Raw genomic sequence first — 16,643 nt, 5'->3', positions numbered from 1 at the left:
GCTACTTCCTGTGTGACCATGGACCATTACATGCTTCAGTTTCCATATCTATAAGGTGGGGATAATAACGTTACTGCATCAGTGACTCACTGTAAGAATTAAATGATAATACACATCACACACAGAGCAAACTATCATCTTCCTAGGACAAAATAAGATCTCAGTAAATTTTCTAGGTATTAATAAATTGCTATGTTTTCCTCTTACATATGCATTATCTCCTCAATTAGATCTGAAATCATGCAAAACCAACAAAATGTGATGGGGTACTTTCAAGAATACCGAGTAGCAGTAATCAGAAGGGAAATATAACGAGAAAGGAAAGATATTAGATTAAATGAGAAGCATACAAAATGTATTTGGTTAAGAAGATCATTTGTTGAGAAATGATTATGAGATGATTAATGTTATTATAGATTATAGAACTATCATTACAGATTTTGAGTTAGTGGAAATAGAATGCCTTAATGTAGTGGATTTGGGAAATTGTAGTTTGGTGTTATACCTGAAGATGCAGGAAAACTAGGAAGGGAAAGTTTCAGAGTTTTTATAATCTTGTAAACATAAGAACAAGGTGAGCCACAGACACAGTCGGAGACTAATTAACCAAATGGAGCAGAGACGGCTTTCCCAGGCTTGGGATACCATATGGAGCAAAGCCACATGCAGAGGAAGCAAAGAATAAATGGGGACAGAGCAACAAGCAGATGAGTTAGGTCCACCTTGGGTGAAGGTTGGTGGTGGAGTTGGGAAGGGAGTTATGCAATCAACAAAGGACAGAACCCCAAGGGACACCCTTGGCTATACTCAACTTGTCAACTCCGAACCTTCTGGAATCCTGCAGACCTACCAACAAAAGTAAGATAGGTGTTTGGGAATCCACATCACCTCAGCTTTTCTGCTAGGCCTCAAGATGCAATGAAGGCAGCTAGGATTAGGAGAGCTTATTCTTTTGGAGGCCTTTGTCAGTTGGATGGCTTCTGGCAATTTTCACATCTTGAAATTTGGATCATGTCTCTTGCTGCCATCAAAGGGTGAGACCCAACCTAAAGAGAGTAGGAGGGGTGGGTGGGAATCCAGCATGCCTATGCCTGTTCAATCCAACTTCAGATAGAAAAACCATCTGCTGCTTGGGTCCATTGCTTTAGAAACTCTAGGATGGTCACAGGTTAAACGCTGAGCTCCAAGCGGATCCTAAAATAAACCTGGTCTCCTAACTCTGTCCCTTCTGATTCTTGCTAGGTAACCATCCCAAGTCCTTAAGGCAACAGTAACACCTGAAGTGACCCCATTGTGTCCATGCTCAATGTCTTATTACAAAATAACTTCACAATACAAAGAGGATCTTTTCTGTCAAACAGGAATATAAACTGTGTAGATCTGTGATCATAGAGGGAGACATTTATTAAAACTCATTTAACTTTGGGCATTTATTGGATCTTTATCAAAAGATGTTCCACTTCTCCGAGTTTGATCATCTATCTTTGGTAACAAGTTATTATAGCAAAACTGCTCTTACTTGATCAGTGGAGGGTAGAAATGGGTACCAGGGATTCCATAATTTTACCATCACATTAAAACAGGAAGTTGGTGCTACCTGATCAGATCCCACTGGGGTAGAAAACCGTCTATAACATGAACCAAGAGAGCCTGTGTCACATCACTGGGGTCATCAGATGTCACATAATAAGCATAGGCAGGGTACTTTTCAACCAAGGATCTAAGAGGGTTTTAAAAAAATTAAACTGTGAAAATCTCAAAACAGCCCAAAGAGTTACAGTGTTATTACTTCTGCAAACCTTGCAATATAATCTATTTAGGTCAGTATATCATTTCATCCTGAGTCATTTACATATATATAAATGTTAAAGTGTATATATATATATAAATCCCACCTTACTATATTCTCTTCCAGGATGAGTTAAAACATCAGGATAAAATGAATAACTATGAATAAATTGAACTTCACTTAATTAATTCAAGACTATCATTAAATATTAACGAACATGAAAGTGTGATTGCTGAATATATCAACAGCCATCACGCTAAATGTGCGAAAGTATCTCTCTCCTCGCATTTTAGACTGTCTTCATGTGACTGTGTTGTAAGTTTTTCTTAGTCATTTTGCCTAAAGTGAGTATTTATAAAATGCCTTATTTTGACATCCCCTTGCAATATTGTCCATTTATTTCTAACAGAAAAATATCAGAACCCAAATCACAATAAAAACCACTTTTGAATGCTAATATCCACCCACCAGATTGGCAAAAAATTAAGAAGGCTGGTGACGCAAAGTGTTGGCAAGGACTTAGAACACTGGGGACTCTGAGATGCCACTGGTGGGAGTCCCAAGTGGCACAGCCACTTTGCAAAACAGCTGGGCATCATCTGGAAAAGGTGGGACACTGCCCAGCCCAGCCTTTCCCAGAGATTTATCACGAGACATGCCTAAGAATGTCTGGGGCAGCCTGGTTGGTGACAGCAAAAACAAACAAACAAAAGCGACTGTCAATTAAACCAAATACACAAAAATGAGAGAAGAGATGAATGAACTGTGCATAACTGGAGTTTGCACGTCACTGCAATAGATTGACCATGTCTGTCAGCATGGCCGGATCTTCAAAGCATACCGCTGGATAGAAAAAGCAAGGTGCAGAAGAATACGAACACTTTGCTGCTATTTTGATCAAGTTCAAAAGCAAGCACAATTTTTAAGAAATAGATTTTTAGCAATAATGCATATAATGGTCAAAGAATAAAGAACAGAGAATGACAGAGAGGAAAGCTCCACAGAGTAGTTCACTGTGGAGGATGGAGGATGGGGACCGAATGTAGGAAGCCGAGGGCATGGGGAGCATCTCATGGCTGGTGATGAGGTTCTTCCTGTACGTGGATGTCATGTTTGTGGGATGTGTTATGCTGCTATGTTTCATATTATAAATAGACATTTAACAATTAAAATATTTTTTAAATGCACCACTTTAAACCCAAATATTTCCTTTAAGGCTATGCATTTTATACCTGAAAAGCAATATTCACTTCTCCCAAATTAAGAGTTCTGGTTTCCATTTCTGAAAGAGTCACTCATTGTTCTGTGACCTTGGACATGACACTTAATTTCTCTGAGGATCTTCTTCTTTCAACCTGAAAATACAGGTCTTAAGTAACAATCTCTTGGGGCTTTTCTACAGAATATTCTTACAATTGCATAAATCTCCAAGCCTTCTACCTTAGGCAGTGTCCAGTCTACCTGAATTTAATTCTTGAAAACAAACCCTCAAGAAGTTAAATGTACAAGCAAGCGTCCACATGTGTCTTTTCTAAACACTCACTTATTTAACTAAACACAATGTTAATTTCCTCTCCATTCCTGAGTTCTGCCACCCTAGGATTTAAATTTCCCTCTGGGAATTTAGCAGAGCCAGATGGAGATTTTTTTCTCCTACAGTTCAAGCTAAGATTTGACTTGAAAAATCAAAGTGGTGTGCAGCTTTACACAATGGAAATAATACCAAGCATCTATTAGAAGTCAACTCCTAATCTTGGCTTCAACATTTACCAGTTAGATGACTGTGGTTAAGTCACTTAACTTCTCTAGACCTCAATTTATTCATCTGTAATAAAGCACCAGAAGTGGATCAAAGCTCTCTGGCAACATTTTCTGTTCCAGCATAGTATAATTCTATCTAATTTAAGTTTCCTCTTGGGAACAACTTTTTGACCTAATAATCAACTGTTAACAAAAAGTATTCAAATAGCTTGTAGAAATCAGGTACCAAACCCAAACTTCTGAAAACCACTAAGTTCCACCAGGAATACCTTGATTTTGAAGACGTTAAAGGAAAATGGGTACATAGAGTGATTGAGACACGTACAAAAATTCTCATATTCATTTGTTAATCTGATTTTTATAAATAAACTAGACATTATTCTAGCCACTGTAAATAGAGCAGCCCTCACAGACCTTCCTTCCCTGTCACAACCAAGTAAGTACCTATTCTGAAAGATTCCTGGTGAGCCAAGGGCAAGGATACTCTTTATCTCTTTGACAATTTAGTCTATAATCGCAACAGAACCTGAAAGCATCTTACCTGTTAGAGATTTGGCGACACAAATCCCTACACCCATCTACTTGACTCACCTATTCCTTCTTCAGACATTCTAGTATATGCTAGTATCAAAGTCTGGTTGGGCTCTAGAAAGAGAGCTCTGCTAAAGAAAACAACAAACAAAGTCAATGATCCTTTGCTGCATATAATAATAAATAAAATTAAGCTCTTTAGTTTATGTGCCAAAGCTTCTCTACAATGTGTATCTTGCCACACACCTTTCATTCCAACCATCACAAATTCTTCACCACTATCTAAACATGTTTACCCATTTTGTTTCCTCACCCAGCCCTTGAACTTGAGCCTGGCTATGAGACGTCTCCTACAGAGCCCAACCCCAAAGGTATCTCTTCCATCATCTTCTCCATCCTATTTTCTATTTTAGGAATTAAAGCAGGTGCCTTCCCCCCAAAGCATCATGTCCGTATACAACAGCATTTTCCTCTGCTGCTTTACGTCACAGACACTCATCTACACACGTCTCTCCAACAAGTGTGTTATGCCCTGTCTGAATTCTTGACCCACAGAATCTGTAAACGTGATAAAATGGTTATTTTGCATCACTAAGTTTTGTAGTGAGTGATTGGCTAAGCAAGAAAAGATAACAGTCACGCTAACTCTTCCTCTCTCTCACTGTGTTTTTTGAGCTATAATCTGGTTTTTGAACTTTTTTCCCAAACCCTCATTTTTCCTGAATCTGTCCAGATTACAGAAATAGTCTGCACATCACTCTCATACCACTGGGCCTCCATCACCCAGTTCACCCACCCTGGGACCCACATGCTTTCCATTTGTTCCAACAGCATCGTCTGGTGTTCCCAATTCTCCACTTATCTGGGGGATGAATGCTTCTTCTGTTGGTCCTGCAAGAAGTCAGTTCTTCTCAACCAGCTCATGAAGAGACCAGCATGGCGGCAAAGTCTTAACACTATGTTGTAGTAAGTACACGTAAGATACTGTTGGAACCAGAGGAAGTGGTGTGTAAAACTTCCCTGGAAGCTGTGGGAGGGAAACTTGAGCCATCCTGAGCAATGCTTAGATGTCTGCCAGGCAGAAAAGTAAGTAAGGGCATACCAAGACGAGGAAACCGCAGAGGCAACACAGAGACAGAAACGTGATAAGAGATAACATGATTTGAGGAATTACACATAAGGCAGCCTGAAGCATACAACTACGTACGTGAGGTAGAGGATTGAGAGTTAAGACTGAGACACTATGGAGAACTGAATGGAGGTTTCTCAAAAAACTAAAAACAGAGCCACCATATGACCCAGCAATTCCACTCCTGGGTATGTATCTGAAAAAACCAAAAACACTAATTCAAGGAGATACATTCACCTCAATGTTCACTGCAGCACTATTTACAATTGCCAAGACATGGAAACAAGCTAAATGTCCATCGACAGAAGACTGGATAAAGAAGATGTAGGGGTGTGTGTGTGTGTGTGTATATATATATATATATATGATGGAATATGACTCAGCCATAAAAAAGAATAAAATTCTGCATTTGCAACAACATGGATGGACTTGGAAGGCATTATGCTAAGTGAAATAAGTCAGAGAAAGACAAATACTGTATGATATCACTTATATGTTGAATCTAAAAAAGTCAACAAAATAGTGAATATAACAAAAAAGAAGCAGACTCACAGATAAGGAGAACAAACTAGTGGTTACCAGTGGGGAGATGGGGGGAGGGGCAATATAGGGGTGGGGGAGGGAAGGCACAAACTACTGGGTGTAAGATGGGCTCAAGGATGTATTGTACAACACGGGGAATACAGCCAATATTTTGTAATAACTGTAGATAGAAAATAACCTTAAAATTGTATAAAAATTACAAATTAAAGAGTTAAGGCTGGGAAAGTATACCTGACCAGGTCATAAGAGACCTTAAATGCCATACTGCAGAGTTGAACTTCATCTAATAGGTCATGAGGGCAAGACATCAAATGAATTAATTTGGAAATTCAGCTAAAAGAAACATTTCAAAATGATTTATCTAATATAACTTCAGAGGATTGTTTGGAGGAGGGTGAATGGGAAAACAGAATGAGCAGGAAAGGAGGCTCTTGGATTAGCAAAGAAAAATAGACGGTGAAGAGACCAGGTAGGCTGGAGGTTGCTGACTTGTGGAAGGGAAGTTGATTTGTGAGAATAACAGGTCGGAAGTTAGAGAATAACAGAGAATAAAGGTGGGCAGTTAGTAAAATTTACGAGTGGATGTGAAGAAGTCAAAATAGAAGCCACTTCTCTTTTCACTCACCTGAAAGCTACCTCAGAAATCGCCCAGGTTTCGGACTTGAGCAGTAACTAGGAAGATAATGTACATGCAACAAAAAAATACAGTCACATAAAAACACTGACATAAACTTCAGAATAATGGACATGTATTCTCGTAAAATGAAAAGGGAAGGACTAGGGGTCTGGAAAGATAACTCCCACAATCCCAGAAAACAATGGACAAGGTAGAAGAGAAGTTCCCAAGTCGATAAAGTTCAAATGGTCACAAAAGAGGTCACGGCAGTCAGTCGTCTCTCAGTCCCCACATCAAAGGAGGGAGGGCACTGATGGAAAATCACCATGATTCAGCTGCATCCATCACTGAACTCCGAAAAGAGTTTGGGTATATTTGAATGCAATCGCTCCAGATGTTCTACAAATTCATAACTCTTTAATCACAGTCATAATATCACTCAACAAAAATGTCATTCTGGAGAGATGAAAGCTAGCTGCTTCAATTCTGAAGTCTTTGTTTCACTTCCCTCTCCCAAAACATGAAAAGATTAAACTTGCACCCAGAGCCTGGATAGCGGCAGGTCACAGAGACAGGAATTACAACCAGGAAAGTTGCGGACTGGCTTGGAATGCAGAAGAGCTGGGAGGGGCTCATGGGCTCAGAGCCAAGTAGATGCACACACAGACACACACAGCTAGGTGGTTAGAAACCAGCAAACTCCAGGAAAGGTGGCCAGAACAAGCAGCCCAGAAGCTCAAAACATGCACGATGACTTTGGGAGCAAGGAGAAAGTCAGAAGCTCAGAGAAACATTTCTAGAAGTAGGCAAGGGTGGAAAGCTCCCAGGGAAGTGGTCTGGAAAGCAGGCAAACGTGGCCAAGTTAGGAAAACTCGAGCAACAATCCCTTGTTTCAAGCAGTGATGTTTTATGTTTCTCCCTGCATGAAAAGTACCAATTCCCAAGCGTGATTGCCTGGGAACTCTCGGCAGAGACATACAAACATAAGTATTTGGCTGGAGGTAGGAACCTAAAGGCCAATCATTCTGAAATTTTAATGTGCGTGATAATCACCTGGAGAGCTTGTTAAAATGCGACTTCTGAGCCCTACCTCCAGAATTTCTGATTCAGTAAGTCCGAGTTGGGCCCAAGTATTTGCATCTCTGACAAGTTCCCAGATGATGTGGTGCTGCTGGTCCAGAGACCATACTTTGAGAACCAGTGCCATAGGTCCTCAGTTCTCATCCCTAGACGTGCCCTAGAATCATTTGGCAAGCTTTGTAAATGCTCACACCTGAACCTACCCTAGAGGTGAAGATGAGGTGATCTAGGACAGAGCCTGAGATCGGTATGTTTCCAAAGTTCCCTAGATGTTTCCAATGCCTACCCGAGGTTGAGAATTACTGCTACGTCGGAATATAAAGTTAAATGATGACAAACTAGTTCTGTTTGGGGTATCTTTCTGAAAGGAAGCTGGCTTCTCTCTTTAAACCTAGGGGCTTAAACTCTTTTTCTTTCATTAACATATTTTTTTAAATTTTACTGGAATATAGTTGATTTACAATGTTGTGTTCATTTCAGGCATACAGGAAAGTGATTTAGTTATGCATATATTCATTCTTTTTTCAGATTCTTTTCCCATATAGGTTATTACAGAATATTGGGTAGAGTTCCCTGTGCTATACAGTAGGTCCTTTTTAGTTATCTATTTCATATTTAGTAGTGTGTGTATGTTACTCCCAAGCTCCTAATTTATCCCTCCCCACCATGTTTCCCCTTTGGTAACTGTAAGTTTGTTTTAGAAATCTGTGACTCTGTTTCTGTTTTGTAAATAAGTTCATTTATATCATTTTTTAAAAAATTAGATTCCACATATGACTGATATGTGGGAGCTGGGATCTGGCGGCGGTGGTGGCGCCGGGTGAAGGGACCGGCGCCCAGGGCAGGGGCAGTGGGGGAGGGACTCGGGCCACCATGGACGACAAGGCATTCACCAAGGAGCTGGACCAATGGGTCGAGCAGCTGAACGAGTATAAACAACTTACCGAGAAACAGGTGCGGACGCTGTGCAAAAAGGCTAACGAAATTTTAACAAAAGAATCAAATGTGCAAGAGGTCCGTTGTCCTGTTACCATCTGTCAAGATGTGCATGGTCAATTCCATGATCTTATGGAACTCTTTAAAATTGGTGGGAAATCACCAGATACGAACTATCTATTCATGGGTGACTATGGAGACAGAGGTTATTATTCTGTAGAGACTGTGACTCTTCTTGTGGCATTAAAGGTGCGTTATCCAGAACATATTACAAGATTGAGAAGAAACCACGAAAGCCGACAAGTTACCCAAGTATATGGCTTTTATGATGAATGTCTGCGAAAGTATGGAAATGCCGATGTTTGGAAATATTTTACAGATCTGTTTGATTATCTGCCACTTACAGCTTTAGTAGATGGACAGATATTCTGCCTCCACGGTGGCCTCTCCCCATCCATAGATACACTGGATCATATAAGAGCCCTGGATCGTTTACAAGAAGTTCCACATGAGGGCCCAATGTGTGATCTGTTATGGTCAGATCCAGATGATCATGGTGGGTGGGGTATTTCACCACTCGGGGCTGGCTACACATTTGGACAAGATATTTCTGAAACATTTAACCATTCCAATGGTCTCACACTGGTTTCTCATGCTCACCAACTTGTAACGGAGGGATACAATTGGTGTCACGATCGGAATGTGGTTACCATTTTCAGTGCACCCAATTACTGTTATCGTTGTGGGAACCAGGCTGCTATCATGGGATTAGATGACACTTTGAAATATTCCTTCCTTCAGTTTGACCCAGCACCTCGTCATGGAGAGCCTCATGTGATCCACAGCACCCCAGACTACTTTCTGTAAATTCCTCTTGGGAAACCTGCCTTTGTATATGGAAGTATACCTGGCTTAAAAAAAAAAAAAAAATATATATATATATATATATGTGTGTGTGTGTTTCTGTAACAAATTGGGATCTGTCTTGGCATTAAACCATATCATGGACCAAACTGTGCCATACTAATGATGAGCATTTAGCACAACTTGAGACTGAAATTAGTTCAACACTATGTTCTAGATTGGTCGGTCTTAACAGTTTGTCTGCTGTATTTGTAGGAACCATTTTCCTTGGGACTGTTCAAGCAAAAAAGGTAACTAACTCCATCTATTTTTGCACTTACTTGGAAATTTTAGTTAGAGTGTTTAACTGACATGGATTAATAGGGTTGGATTTTTATTTTTAAGAAAAATTTACAAGCTAACTTCCACTTAATTCATTACCGTTTATTTTATTGAAATGTATAATTAACTGAAAAAAAGATTCTTAGGAGTACGTTGTCATAACATTTAAAGAGATTTCCCTTCATTTAAACTAAATTACTATTTTATGTTGATTTGCATATTTCTGTATATTTGTCATGACAGTGCCTGCATTCTATTTGGTGTACTGAGCAAATAAACTTTCCACTTTAAACAAAAATAAAGGCAAGGGGGGGCTTCCCTGGTGGCGCAGTGGTTAAGAATCCGCCTACCAATGCAGGGGACAGAGGTTCGAGCCCTGGTCCGGGAAGATCCCACATGCCACGGAGCAACTAAGCCCGTGTGCCACAACTACTGAGCCTGCACTCTAGAGCCCGCAAGCCACAACTACTGAGCCCACGTACCACAACTACTGAAGCCCGTGCTCTGCAACAAGAGAAGCCACCACAATGAGAAGCCTGCACACAGCAACAAAGACCCAACGCAGCCTAAAATAAATAAATTTTTTTAAAAAATGACTGACATGTGGTATAAACATGCAATGGAATATTACTCAGCCATAAAAAATTTTTTAAAAAAGAACTAAATAATGCCATTTGCGGCAACATGGATGGACCTAGTAAGTCAGACAGAGAAAGACAAATATCCTATGGGCTTAAACTCTTCATGGGGTCCAATAATGGTTATGTTTAAAACTAAAGCACTTACAGCTCCTGCTCAACCAAAATCCTATTTATGCCAATAAAGTGTTTAGGTAACATCATATCAAAAATTTATAAACCATCATAGAAGGCTCAATTTATCTTTCGGAAACAAAGGAGAAATCACTAACAATAGAAGGAAGACTTTGGTTTTCTCCATCCACACTGCCAGGACTTAGAAGAAAAACAAGTTTTCCAAAACAACGATAAAGCAGCCAAGAGGAAAATCCAATAAAATTGCCAAGGAATGACAGTGCTCTAGGAACAGATGGACTGGTTCCTTTCTGAAATTTTATGAAGACTATCGATGAACTGAAACATTGACAAAGATATTTAATGCAAACTTATAGGGAAAGCAATCAAATCTCTTGGAACATTCTAGCCAAGCGAGATGCTTGAATGCAAGGATAATGTTTTCAACCTCTTTCTCATTTTTCAGAATTACTGAATAATTGATCAGTTAACAATAACTAATGGAACAAATCATGCTGTATGATCTTGGTTTTGTTTATCAATTTCGTGTCAGGTATGAAGTAAATAATGGTTCAAAGATGGCTCATTATTATAAAAAAAAAAGTTAAGTCATTGAGAACTTCATTCACATTCATTCTTTGGATAAATATTTATTAGGAAGCAATATTTGACAAATATTTATTAAGAATCTCTATGCTAATCAGGATGCTGGGAAGAGAATATGGTGATAAGTTGAACTACTTTGCAAATGGTGGGAAAGAGTGGCATTAATGAGAAAACAAAACAAAACAAAACAGTCATGTGCAAAACGAGTTGGGAGGAGGGAGGGAGCAAAATTCCAGGCAGATGGAATAAAATATCTTAGAAAAGATTAGTTATCCTTCCATTTTACACCTAAACATATATGACTGTGTGAGGTAGACTACTCAATTTCAATGATATAATTTCTAATAAAACGTTTTGACTCATGTGCACTCCATACATGTGTATACAAGTTAATTTTAAGAACGTGTCTAATATCAAAAAATTGAATTTCAATTTCAACGTAGGACACTCGTAGATTGAAAACTTGCCAAGCCTTTGGCCATATACTTCCTGTCTTCAAGAAATTAATGTATTACTATCAGTACATTACTTTTACTAGCAGCTTTCTAGAACTTTCACTAAGTTTATGCCCTAGGCAATTCAACACTCAAATTTATTTTACATAAGGAACGTAAAGCAATCCCAAACAAAAGCATCAGAAATAATACATGTAGAAACACGCAAAGAAAGATGGAAGACATTGCACTTATAAAATGCATTTGTTTTCTGTGACACTATGGCAGCAGGGACTTTATAAAGGGTGCTCACTGTTCTACCAGTTTGACATATATCCATCTTCATTTCAGCTTCTGATAACTTACATGAGCCAAACATCCCGTACCAATATTTATTTGAGATAGAGATGCTTATACAGTCAACTTGCCTTTTTCTTAAAAAATTAAAGTTAAAAAAAAACTATAGCAGCATGCTAGTATTTTATAGGCCACTTGAATTACCTTGCACTTGAGTTAAGGATACAACAGTGTTGATCTGTCAATGTCTGTTTAAACAGATTGAAGTGTTTAATTCCATCAGGCTCAATCGCAAAGAATCCCAACAGCCAATGAGCACTTTTCTGCTGGGATTTCTTAGGAGGACAATCTAACATCTTTTTTTTCCCACTTGCCATTAAAGTCCTTATCTGAATGTTGCCAAAGGTGTGTCAGGTTCGTTCACTGTGTTCCCTAAATTCTGTCTTTATTGCCGGTGTCACCTGTGTGTGTGCTGCTTTGTCTTGGAGGGATGCTCTAAATGTCCTTTCCAATAGATTACTCGATGGGAAGTGGAAGCTAGGGGTAGGACAGGAGTAAAGATGCAGACTTAGAGAATGGACTTGAGGACACGGGGAGGGGGAAGGGTAAGCTGGGACAAAGTGAGAGAGTGGCATGGACATATATACACTACCAAATGTAAAACAGATAGCTAGTGGGAAGCAGCCGCATAGCACAGGGAGATCAGCTCGGTGCTTTGTGACCACCTAGAGAGGTGGGATAGGGAGGATGGGAGGGAGACGTAAGAGGGAGGAGATATGGGGATATATGTATACGTATAGCTGATTCACTTCGTTATAAAGCAGAAACTAACACACCATTGTAAAGCAATTATACTCCAATAAAGATGTTAAAAAATAAATTAAAAAAAAGAAGCTAACATTTCTCCTACAGCTGACAGATCCTTTCCTGGAAAGAAGGAACTGACTTTCTTCGGAGCAAGCAGATGGTCCCACCCCCAGAAGATTCCGCAGAGACTCACCTCTGTCACACAAAATTTCTCTGACAAGTGGGAAGAGGCAGGTGGAAAGTGGAAGGTGAGCAAAACACAAGGTATTGAGGCCCTTGGTTCCTGGTGCCATTGAAACACCTATGTCCTGAAAGAACCCATCAGAGCAGGCCCCAGTCAGCAGCAAGGTAAAACTCAGAAAAAGGATATGTGGAGATTTCTTCATATAACAGACATTACAGAACAAAAAGCTTTACCTTCAGACTACAGGGTTATGATTTTAGCAGAAATATTTCTATTTCCATCAAGTTCTCCACAAATGAGATGAGTGGAAACAGAAGGAAGGAATTCAAGAAAAATAAAACAAGGGTCACTTCAAGAAATTTCCAAAGAACCACCTCCTGGGCCAGCTACGCTGTCAAGTGAAACAATTGAAAACAAGAGGGTATATCCTGTAGGCAGCTGGAGACACATTTCTGAGAGTTATCAGTTTCACAGTATGGCCACTTACTTGATTCCCATTTCATTCCATATTTCTTGGATGCCAACCAAATGCCAGGCACTGGGTTAGGCACCAGAGGGGTACAGAGGCTGGTGCTAACAGAACTCGGTTCTATGATCAGCTCTACCCATGATAGTTCTGCAGTCTGAGAATATATTCTCTAAAGCATGATATCACTTTCTACTTAGGGGCAGCATAATACACTTAGCACATAGAAAGCATTCAGTAAAACATATAATAACTATGATTATTACTAGCAGTATTATTACAGGGTATGTTCTTAAGAAGCATGCCCTATGTTGTTACAGTGCATAATCTAGCAGGAGATTAAAAACCACAAGCAGCTACAATGCAATATGGTAGATACTATATCTGAAAAGTATACAGACTGCTGTTAAGACAGAAAGGATAAACGAATTACACAGCAGTGAACATCACCCCACACCTCTCCAAGAGCCTTGCCAAATCCCAAAGCTAGAACCTTTCAAGAGAAGGTCTGAATTTAAAAAATAAAAATAAAAAAGCTTGGACTTCCCTGGTGGTGCAGCGGTTAGGAATCTGCCTGCCAACACAGGGGACACGGGTTCGATCCCTGGTCCGGGAAGATCCCACAGCCCATGCACCACAACTACTGAGCCTGCGCTCTAGCGCCGTGAGCCACAACTAGTGAGCCCGCGTGCCACAACTACTGAAGCCCGCGCACCTAGAGCCCATGCTCCACAGCAAGAGAAGCCACCGCAACGAGAAACCCATGCACCGCTACGAAGAGTAGCCCCCGCTCAACGCAACTAGAGAAAGCCCGCACACAGCAATGAAGACCCAACGCAGCCAAAAATAAATAAAATAAATTTATTTTTTAAGTCTTTAAATAAATAAATAAATAAAAATAATAAAAAAGCTTATTTCTTTCTATACTGGAAATCTATCAAAGAACAGTACTTCAATAATCCCTCTCATCTGGTTCTATTTTTTTCATAGTTGTTATTCCTTCTAACACGCGAAAAGAAGTCTGATGTTTATTGTTTGCTGTCTGTTTCCTCACACTTGAACGTAAACTCCACAGGGGATGCCTTTTGTCTTTCATTCTTGCTGTTGCTCAGGACCGAATTCAAAGTACCTAGAATAGTGCCTGGCATGTACTAGTTACTCAATAAACTGTTGTTAGTTGAATGAATGAATGAATGAATCAGTAATTCCTATCATCCAACTGTGGGCATCTTTAGGATCTGAAATGCATAGGAAAATAAAAATCTGGAAAAATGAACTAAGTACAAAGGAATACATTTCTACCCATCACTACCCTATTGACATCTGACTTAGAAATCACCTACATATCTTGGTTCTCAATGCAGGACATAATATGGGTAATTGAGCTATACTAGAGTTTTCTTCTTTCATTCAAATATTCAAATAAAGAGAAGTGGTTTATATAAATGTAGCTCGTTAACAATTATTAGTGCCCATCAGTGAGCCTCTTGGTTCCCTCATCCCCTCACCAGTCTGGTCCTGGATCAAGGAGAAATCACACCGCCGTGTTAGCAGCGGCTGTTGCCTGAACATGGTTCAGCACCCGACCCCTGGCAGAGCGAGAGACTTCCTAATTCTGTGGCAGAAAGGGTGGTATGTGTTCCTAGTTACAATTGAGAATTCCTTTTTTTCATAGATATAGGGTCTGGAATTTTAAATAGCTATGGTTTTCATTATAGTAATACTCATTTGCTTGTAGAAAATGGGTGAAAAAGGACTCTAGAAATTTAACTTTAGAAGCCAGCCACTATCAGATACATAATTTCTATGGGATAATTCTGTTGGGTGTCCAAAAATAATCAGCTTATAAGCACACCTATGGAACACAACCTCTTGGTAAATTAGTATTGCCAATATTTCTCACATTTAATGTGTGTTTATCAGCTCTCTTTGGAGCACCTCAAGCCAGTTTGTGTGTACCAATATTTCTACCCAAGAGGATTCCCTGAAAGAATTAAGGATGTGAGATTAAGGACGTGAAAAAGTGTTTTGTATTTGGGTGTATGGGGTTTTAAACCTAAATCACAAAGACATGAAATATCATGCTGCTATAACACATAAAAATCCTACAAAACCCAAATAATCCAGATGTAACTGCCCAGAAACCCTTCCCTTAATGAAAACACAATGGAATTTTCCCATCTAATCAATCAGTAAAGTTCTCATTCTGTTTACTATTGGTTTTTATATGCTGAGCCCCTTCTAAGAGAGAAGCTGTGAAGACACAGCTGAGTCTTCACTGTGAGCTGCGTGAAGACACATTACTCGGAGGCAGAAGATAAGCCACACGCAGCAGAAAAAGGTGGAGGCAATCAGAAGACGAGTGCCCCACCTGCCAAAGTACAATGGACCCGGGGCTCACCGTGACCGTTAAGAGATGCTCCTCTGTAAGGGTCAAGCATAACTGCCTCTTTCTGGTTAGCTTAGAGACCTTTTCCATATCCCATCTTGCCTTAATAAATATGCATTCTGGTCAGAGTAAATTAAAATGTACACTTTGCATGTTGCTTTAGCTGCGTTAATTTTTTCACAATTAAATCTTCCTTGGGGAGAAAGACATGCCTTTGATTTCTTTTGTACTCTCCTCACAGCATATGGTACCACGTCAGACAGGGCTGAACTGTAGGGGCTGTGGGCCTCTTTCCCTGTAAATGCAGCCTATGGAGCCTAAAGGCACTACTGCCAGAGTCCAAAGACCAGGGTTGCTCAATAAATATTAGCTATTATTGCACTTGTTCAGTGAAGTGCTCTCACTTTCATCAGATAATTAGGGAAAATGAAAGCAGATCTAGGAATTTTCACTAGGAGAAAAAAATCTTTCATGACTAAATAATTTTTAAATTCTTTTAAAATAGCACCTTTTAAACCAAGGTGCTACTTTGTTATAAAAAGATGGTTGGCAGATGAGTTCTTGCAGATAAAAATGTATTGTTAATAACAGCATTTATTATTTGCCCACCATAAGCCCACCACTGAGCGAGATACTTTACAAAGGTTGGCTCACTGAGTCCTTTCAAAACCTCTGATATGTAAGTTTAGTTACCCTCCTTGTTCACATGAGAAAACTGAACTCCGAAAAATGAATGAACTTGCCCAGAGTCATCTAGTTAGTTAGATACCAGAATAGTAGAATCAGGACTGGGGGTGGTGAGGAGTAAGATTCCTGTCTGGAACATAGAAACAGCTGCTAGTATCCTGAATCTAATGATCGACTTCCAGCAGAGAACACCCTAATCAACAACCTCAAATCTTTATCAATTCTTAAAACTCAGGTTTAATGTTTCCCAAGTTGCTGATGGGACAGGTCATATCAAAAGTCAACATAACCAAAATAGAGCTCAAATTTTTATCACCACAATTTAGCCTCTTATTCCAGATCCTTACATGTTCCAGTAATGTCACTATTCCCAATGTCCTCACACTCCAAGTCTCCACTCAGTCCAAGCCATCTCCAATAACTAATTACAATCATCAAGAAAGCAGCTGCC

At 39.6% G+C, this 16,643-nt stretch overlaps 1 protein-coding gene across 1 annotated transcript; it reads left to right on the top strand.

Annotated features, from left to right (window-relative positions):
* Positions 1-8,322: 8,322 nt before the first annotated feature.
* On the top strand, positions 8,323-9,252 carry LOC132347509 (serine/threonine-protein phosphatase 2A catalytic subunit beta isoform-like). Its single transcript, XM_059894079.1, has one exon. The coding sequence runs from the start codon at positions 8,323-8,325 to the stop codon at positions 9,250-9,252; it is 930 nt and encodes a 309-aa protein (XP_059750062.1).
* Positions 9,253-16,643: the final 7,391 nt, after the last annotated feature.

This window comes from Balaenoptera ricei, chromosome 14 (genome assembly GCF_028023285.1).
Source record: "Balaenoptera ricei isolate mBalRic1 chromosome 14, mBalRic1.hap2, whole genome shotgun sequence".
NCBI lineage: Eukaryota > Metazoa > Chordata > Mammalia > Artiodactyla > Balaenopteridae > Balaenoptera > Balaenoptera ricei.
Note: the sequence above shows the minus strand (reverse complement) of the source record. Positions and strands in the feature narration are given on the sequence as shown.